The sequence below is a fragment of the Ichthyophthirius multifiliis genome (assembly GCF_000220395.1).
Source record: "Ichthyophthirius multifiliis unplaced genomic scaffold scaff_1120509250265, whole genome shotgun sequence".
Lineage (NCBI taxonomy): Eukaryota > Ciliophora > Oligohymenophorea > Hymenostomatida > Ichthyophthirius > Ichthyophthirius multifiliis.
In genome coordinates, this window is record NW_004086929.1 from 1 (window position 1) to 8673 (window position 8673).

The window sequence follows — 8673 nt, forward strand, 5'->3', positions numbered from 1 at the left end:
AAATAAACATAATGTTTTATTAATTAATTCAAAATAGAAAGTAAAATAATTTATATGAACTAATTTAAATCAAATATAATATCCTTAATAATAAAGAGCAATGTAAGATCCTCCTCTAAATAAATTTAAGAAAAAATTAGAATGTATTTTTTAATTTTAATATTTTTTAATCAAATTAAATTAATTAAAAAAAATAGTGTGTAAATAAATTTTTTAATAAATTAATTACTAAATTAATTATTTTAGGATTGCGTAAATTCTACATATTTTATCTTATTTTTTTTAATGTATCAAAATCAAAAGAAAGTAAGATTATATATATTTTACAGTTTTATTTATTTATTTAAAATAGAATGTATAATTATAAATTACTTTTTTAATGATTGATTTAAAAAAATGTATAAAAAAAAGAGTGTATTAAAAAGATATGTATTAAAATAATTAACTTATTTTAAATTTATAAATTATATAAAATTTTAATTTTTCTAATTAAAATATACAAATATATGTTAACTAAAAGATAATAAAATTAGATTTTATTATATTTAATTTAATTCTTATTTTTTATTTATAATTTTTTACTATTAAATAGAGAATTGTATTTAACTTATTATTATGTTTTTTATTTAATAAACATAATATAGGATGTAATTATTTATACTTTTACTTTTTTAAGGTTAAAAAATAATTTAATGTAAAAAAAGAATGTAACTTTTATATGTATTAACTTTTAATAATATATTTTTAAAAATATAGTCGGTTTAATATTTAAATTATTAATTGAGAATTAAAATAATAATTAAAAAAGGAGGATGTTAATAATATTTAATTTACTTAAATATTTATTTTATTATTGAAGTTGAATTAGGTTAATTATATGCATTTTTATATTTTAATTTATATTAAATTATTTTAGATTTAATAAGTAATTAACATTAATTATAATTTTAGTATTTTTTATATTAAATAGATTGTAAAAATTAATAAATTTTTATTGTATTATTTTTATAAATAATATTAAGTGCGTATAATATTATTTTCTCACAAGTTTATAAGATTTATTTTTATTAAAATAAGACTGTAATAATTATTTTTTAATAATTTTATTATTTACTTATTTTATATATTATAGATCGTAATTATATAATCTAATTTATGGTTATCAAATTAATAGCTCGTATTTTCTGATTATTTTATATAAATATGTACTTTTAAATCAATAATAGAATGTTAAAATCTATTTTTGTATTTCTATTAATTTAAAATAGGATGTAATATTTTTTTATACTTTTAATTATTATTATTTAATTAAAAATAGGATGTATTTTCAATTATGATAATTGTCTTAATATATATTTAAATGAAATTAGTGTGTAAAATTATTTAATGATATAAAATGTTTTGATAAAATATTTTAAAAGAACAATGTAATTTATAATTAATTAAAAAAAATATAGCAAATTTATTAAATATTTAATTAAAACTTAAACAGAATAAAATTTATATATTTCTATTTATTTATTTTATTATAATATTACATATTTATTTAATATCTTATTTTAAAAGTAATTCAAGGTATTATAGAATATTTTGATTTTTAATAATCATATTTATTAAGGTTTTAAATCAAATTATAATAGAAAATTATATTAATATTAACAATTATAAACTTAATTCAGATTTCAAATACAAGGTATTTTTTAAGAATATTATATTAATTAAATAATATTTAAAAATAATAAAAAAGATGAAAATTGGATTGAGCATATAGATTTTTTATATTATATATATATATATTAATTCATTTATATAAAATGAAATAATAAAAAATATTAATTATTTTTTTATTTCTATTTAAATATTAAAATATAAATAATAAATTTTATAATTTAATATTTAAAAAATAAAAAAATAAGGACTTATTAAATTAAAATAAAATAATTTTTTATTTCAACAAAAATTTAAATTAAATTATATTTATTCTCGTAGTTTTTATTTTAAATTTCAATTAATAATATAATTTTTTGTTAAAAAATAATATATTTAAAATCTAAAATATGACATTTATATTTATATAATCATAATATTTTAATAAATTTTTAAAATTTAATCAATAAATTTATTTATATCTTTACGAATAAAAAAAGAAAAAATTTTAAGGAAAAAAAAAAAATATTTTATTATTTATTATAATAAATAATAATCTTTTTTTTCGAATAAAAAGAAATTAAAAATCGGTTTTTAGAAAATAATGCATATAAGTAAATTTTTTAATATTAAATATTTTTTTAAGAATACATAAATCATGAGTCGGTATATATTTTTTACTAATAATTTTAAAAAAATCAACTTTTATACAATTAAAATCTATAAATAACAAAAATAAAATAGATTTAAATAATATGTTTTTAATAAGGTTTTATAATTTGTTTATATAAAATAAAAAAGAATAATTATAATTAGTTTCATAGAATGTCTAATATAATTTAAAACTTTACAGAATAATATTATTACAAAAGATAAAATAACAAGAAATATTTTTTTAAAAAGATTTAAAAATATTAGATATTGTTTAAAAAAATATTAATATTAATATTATTTTTATTTTATAAATAAAATTATAAATACATTTATTCTTAATTTCTTAAACTTTATTAACTAGGCTGATAAAATATACATTTTATTTTTTTAATTATTATTTTAAATCATATTTTTTACCAAAAAAAAAATTATATTTATTTATATTTTAATTCTTTTAAAAAGAATATTTTTAAAATATTTAAAACAATCTTTTTTATTATTAATGAAAGTAAAAATAATTATTATAGTATTTTTTTTTAATATATAGTTATCTAAAAGAATTTATTAAGTATATAATTTTATTATAATATTTATATTATTTTTTTCTTTAATCATTTATATATTATATAATGATTATTTTTACAATATATATTTTCTAATAATATTATATTAATAATATAAAACATATTTATATTAATTATATTTAAATATTTATTAATTATTTTTTAATTAAATATTATTTTTTTTAATTAAACAATTATTAATTTAGAAATATCTTATAAGTATGTAATATATATTTAATATAATTTATATATAAATAAATACATTATTATTATTTTTAATAAAAAAGAAATATTATAAAGTAGATATTATTATTTATATATTTAAAAAAAAATTTATTTAATTTGATATAAAAAAAAATATATAAATAATATTTAAACATTTTAATTTTAATTATAAAAATTACTTTAAAAAATAAAGTTTGAAAATGATTAATTTTTATTAGTGTTTTATGTAATATGTAATTTAAATATAAATATAATTTTTTCAAAAAATAGATAATAAATAATTTATTAATATTTTAGTAATATAATAATTTTACTCAAGAAACTTATTAATAAAGATTTTTAAATTCTTAAATTTTAAATAAATTTAAACTCAAAAAAAAAGAAAAATAATTTAATAATTTAAAATATAAAATAAATTTAAATATATTTAATACTTTTAAAAGAAATTTATTAAAAAAAAAAAATACTTTTAAAAAGTTTTAAATCTTTATATAATATAGTAATTATATATATATTTTTTTTATTTTTCATTCATTATAAGTCTTATAAAAATGAAATAACAAACAGTTTCATATTTAAATATTTTTATATAAAGATATTAAGTTTAAATGAATTATTATTTACTATAATTATTATTCATAAATTTAAACTTTTTTTTTAAAAAAAACGTAAATAATCAAATTTTTAATTTTAGACTAATATATCTGTATTTCTAGCAACAAAAATGTTATTTTTATCAATAAGCAATTAATAAATGATAATTTTTATTATCTTATATAAGGTTATTTTAATTATAAAGAAGATAGAAAACTTTTTGATATATAAGGCATTAAATTAAATATAATTGAAAGAATATTTAATTTTTTACACAATTGAATATTCCGAATTTTGAAATAAATTAGCCTTGTGTTTATAAGTTTAAGAAATATAGAGCTCATTATTTTTTGCATATTTTTTATTTGAAATAAATTCCAGGATCTTTATCCAGAAAAATAAGGAGATATATATGATAATGAATTACCATATTTGGCAATATAAATTTAATCTTTTTAGGCATAATTTAAAACTTTTACCGATTGAAATTCCACTTTTGTAAATTAGCAAAGGGTTAAATTTCGAGTACTTAACATAAAGTTGATAAGGAAACTGCTTTTCATAAAATAACCAATTAAATGTATTTTATTCTCTTTAATTAAATTCACAAATACTTTTTTTTTCTCAATTTTTTTTTTTAAGCTATTTTAAGGCATTATGTTTTCAATATAATTGGCTTGAGTTGGTTTTCGAATTTTTAATTAAATAAATTTTTAGGTTTGAAGTAAACTATATCATCTTTTCTAAAAAATTTTGGAGAATGATTTAACTTTTGCCCATTTTCTAAATTCTTAGATTTTTATATGTTTATCGATGATTAAGAAATAGGTAAATTTGCAGATTTATAAAGAGTATATGAAATATATAAGGATTTAATAATAAAACTGATAACTTTAAATTATAAATTGAAGATAATGATTTTAATATGGAATATGAAATAAATGAAAATGAAAAAGGTAAAATATTATTTAAAAGAAATTGAAGAATAGGCCAGATATTTAGAAAAAAAATTCAGTTGAAAGTTAAAAGTATTTCATATAGCAAAATAAAGAATTAAATAACAATTTTTTTAGAATGAACATTTTTTGAATATAATTTATAGGAAAAAAGGGAAAAAACGCTCAATAAATTACATCGAAAAAAAGGAAAAAAGGATTAAAATATAATTTAATAATACTAAGAAAGAAGATAAGAAAAAAGCAGCTTTATGATAATTAAGAAGTTAACTTGATAATAAGGAAGTTAGAAATTAAATAATATAAATAAAGATAAAGTAAAATTAAATGAGATTTGAAAAGAAAATTAAATTAAATTAAAAAAAAAGTTAAATTTATAAAAAGATGAAGTTATAATAATAAAAATATTAGAAAAATAAATATTAAAAAATAAGAAAATAAAAAAAAAAAAGAGAAAGTTAAAAGTTAATTAAAGTAAAAAAAAATATAAAATAAATTAATAAAAATCTAAAATAAAATCATTATATGATAACAAAATAAAATATTATATAAAATAAAATATTTGAATATATGTATTAAATTAAATATAAAAAAGAAAAAAAATAAACAATATAAAATAAAAGAATAAAAAAATAAAATTAAAATAAAAATAAAAAAATAATATAATATAAAAAACAAATTTAAAATAAAAATAATTATATGCAGGAAGATAAATTAAATTATTAAGAATTTCAAAAGTTTAATTTTAAGAAAAATATATAATATGCAAAAAAAAAAAAAAAAGTATAATAAAATTAAAAAAAAAAATTAATAAAAAAAGAAATTATTTTTAAATAAAAATATAATGCGAATAAAATAAAAAAAAAATATTAAATTAAAAAAATTATTTTTAAATAAAAATTAAAACATATTTATGTAAAAAATTATATAAGTATAAATATAAATATAAATAAATATATGATATAAATATTTATATATATATTTTATATTTTAATATAAGGTAAAAAAATTATTTAAAATCAGATGTTTTTAAAATATCTATTAAAATAATAAAAAAATAATTAAAATATATATTTAAAATCAAAATTTTTAACATTTAAATATTTTTATATAATTATTTTTTAAAAAAAAACTATAATAAAAATAAATATAAAATAAAATTTAAAGATCTAGAAATTAATTAAGAAAATTAAATAAAATGATAAATTTTTATAATAAAAAGATATTAATATTAAAAATAATAAAAAAATATATAAAATTATAAAAATATTATTATATGTATATAAATATAAATATATTTTTAAATATAAATATAAATATATATATAAATATAAATATTTATATATATTTTTTTGATATGACAATATTAAATTTTTTTAAATAGATTTTTCAATATATTTTTATTATATTAATTAAAAAATAAATTCAATTTTAAAAAAATTATTTTTTATATTTTGTATAGTATGTCAAAGGTTTATATAATTTTATATATCATTTATATATAATTATGTCTTAAGATTTACAATTTTTTGCTAATTCTTACTCTATTTACTTAGCTATATTATTTTTAAAGTCATGTAATTTAATATATATATGAAATAATATATTTTATAATAAACTTATTAAATATTTAATATTTAATTATTTTTATTTTTTATTTTTTTTTATAATAGTGTGTAAAAATTTTTGATAATATTGAATTGCATCTTAAAAATTATTATTTATTTTAGGTAAAAAAAATATGTTATTCATAAAAAACATGAAAAAATATTAAAAAAATAATAAAGGACGTAATCATAAATAATAATTAAAAAAATATTAATATTTTAATTTAAGTGTGTAATCGACAGAAAAATATTTTATTTATATTTTATAAAAATAATTTTTATAAATCTATACAAAATAGGAAGTATAAAATTATTTTTAAAAAAATAAATAAGATAAATTTATTTTTTAGTATGTAAATAAAAAATTATAAATAATTTTTTTTTGTAAATAATATTGAAAATTTTTAGAGCGTAAATATATATTATATATATATATATATATATATATATATATATATATATATTTATATATATATATATATATATTTTATAAAATAATAAGGATGTAATTTATTATTTAAAAATTTTAATTTATTAGATAATAGATTGTAATTAAAAAAAACATAAAGAATATATAATTTATTAAAAAAATAGTGCGTATAAAAAATTAATCGCAATTATAATAAATAATAATATTTTTATTAGTTAGTATTATTAATATAAATAAATATATAAATAATTTAATTCCTTTTAAAAATGCAGTTTGTAAATAATAAAAATAATTATTTAAAATAATAAAAAAAAATATTAGTGTGTAAAATTAATATCTAAAATTATTATTATAAAACTAAAAATACTTCTATTTAAATAGGTAAATATAATAAATATATATATATTTAATAAATTTTAAATAGAGAGTATTTTAAATTAAAAATAATTAAATAAAACTAAATTATAATGTAGATTTATAATGTAAAATAATATTAAATTAAAATAGATATTATAATAAAATAAAAAGTGCGTATTAAAATCAATAAAAGTCATATAAATAATAAAAAATAGAAAGTTAAATAATTATAATATTGTAATATGTTTAAATATTAAATATATTTAAAAATAAGCAAGTATTTAATTATAAATAATATTTATTTCAATAATAAAAATATTTATTTTATAATAGGGAGTTTTATAATATAATTTAAGAATGTAGATTAATTATAAAAAAAAAATATTAATAATAGGGCGTAATAATAAATATTTCTTTTTTTTGGTACTTAAATTTATCTAATATTTATTATAAATAGCCAGTAATTATAATAAAAAGAATTTTATTTTTAATCATTAATTTGATTCTTATTTAAAATAGGGAGTTATATTAAATATTATAAAATATTTTGTTAAATATTATATTTATAATAGAAAGTAATATTTATATTAAATGCATTTTAGTTAGTTGAAATATATCATTACTTTTATTAAAAATAGAGAGTCGTAAATTAAAAAAACTTCAATTATTAGTTAAAAATTATAAAATTTTATTAAAAATAGGCAGTAATATTAGAATAAATATGATTTTATGCATAATTTATATAAAATTAATAAAATAATAAAAAGATAGTAATATCAAATAAAATTATATTTTTAATTTATTTTTAAATTATAATAATAGTCAGTAATAATATTTTAAATATTATTTTTAATTATAGTTTTAAATTATAAACTTTTTAATAAAATAGGTTGTAATATAACTTAAATAGCTTTTTAAGTTTAAATTTGTCAATTTTTTTTTCGTTTAAAATAGCCAGTAATTTGAAATAAAATTGAATTTTTACTTTGAATTTTTTTTATAAAAAAATAGTTTGTAATATAAATAATATGAATATTTAAATAAATAATTTTTTAATTAAAAATAGGGGGTAAAAAAAACAAAATAATATTTTATTACATATTTATTAATTTTAATTAAAAATAGGATGTAATATTAAATAAAATATAATTTATATTTTAATTTTTTTAATATAAATAGTTTGTAATATTCTATAAAATAACATTGAAGTTTAAATTATTTAATTTATTGATTAAAATAGATGGTCATTTCAAACTAAATATCATTTATAAATTTATGAATTTTTTTTCAAAAAATAGATAGTAATTTTATATAAAATAATACTCTAAGTTAGCTAGTTTAAATTTATATTGGCATGTAATATTAAATAAAATAAAAAATTACATTATTAAATATAATTTATCATTTTTTTATTAAAAATAGTTTGTAAAATATTAAAAAAATTATAAATATATTAATTATCTATTTAAAATAGGATTTCATATTAAATAAAATATCAATTTTAGTTAAAATTTCTAAACATTTAAATAAAAAAAGGAAGTATAATTAAAAAAATATTATTATTAGTTTAAATATATTTTATTAAGATAGTATAATTGTTTAAAATTGCATTTTTTATTTTAAACTTTTTATTTATAATA

General features: G+C 10.6%; 1 protein-coding gene across 1 annotated transcript, besides 32 other annotated features; it reads left to right on the forward strand. All coding sequences in view use genetic code 6, as the record gives it.

The window, feature by feature from the left end:
* The first annotated feature begins 390 nt into the window (after nucleotides 1-390).
* Nucleotides 391-438: a microsatellite.
* A 2584-nt stretch (nucleotides 439-3022) lies between these two features.
* Nucleotides 3023-3063: a microsatellite.
* Nucleotides 3064-4953: 1890 nt separating this feature from the next.
* Nucleotides 4954-5014: a microsatellite.
* A 9-nt stretch (nucleotides 5015-5023) lies between these two features.
* Nucleotides 5024-5995, forward strand: IMG5_059810 (hypothetical protein; the record flags this gene model as incomplete). Its single annotated transcript, XM_004037128.1, has 1 exon — nucleotides 5024-5995. One exon carries the CDS (start codon nucleotides 5024-5026, stop codon nucleotides 5993-5995), a length of 972 nt encoding a protein of 323 aa, XP_004037176.1.
* Nucleotides 5034-5090: a microsatellite.
* Nucleotides 5037-5089: a microsatellite.
* Nucleotides 5042-5072: a microsatellite.
* Nucleotides 5110-5156: a microsatellite.
* Nucleotides 5149-5200: a microsatellite.
* Nucleotides 5221-5334: a microsatellite.
* Nucleotides 5222-5314: a microsatellite.
* Nucleotides 5223-5334: a microsatellite.
* Nucleotides 5230-5312: a microsatellite.
* Nucleotides 5235-5331: a microsatellite.
* Nucleotides 5237-5296: a microsatellite.
* Nucleotides 5239-5334: a microsatellite.
* Nucleotides 5408-5458: a microsatellite.
* Nucleotides 5412-5458: a microsatellite.
* Nucleotides 5427-5546: a microsatellite.
* Nucleotides 5430-5458: a microsatellite.
* Nucleotides 5435-5465: a microsatellite.
* Nucleotides 5547-5627: a microsatellite.
* Nucleotides 5573-5620: a microsatellite.
* Nucleotides 5851-5905: a microsatellite.
* Nucleotides 5888-5987: a microsatellite.
* Nucleotides 5920-5977: a microsatellite.
* Nucleotides 5920-5984: a microsatellite.
* Nucleotides 5920-5991: a microsatellite.
* A 666-nt stretch (nucleotides 5996-6661) lies between the features above and the next one.
* Nucleotides 6662-6732: a microsatellite.
* A 221-nt stretch (nucleotides 6733-6953) lies between these two features.
* Nucleotides 6954-6995: a microsatellite.
* A 124-nt stretch (nucleotides 6996-7119) lies between these two features.
* Nucleotides 7120-7202: a microsatellite.
* Nucleotides 7147-7199: a microsatellite.
* A 109-nt stretch (nucleotides 7203-7311) lies between the features above and the next one.
* Nucleotides 7312-7365: a microsatellite.
* The last annotated feature ends 1308 nt before the right edge of the window (nucleotides 7366-8673 follow it).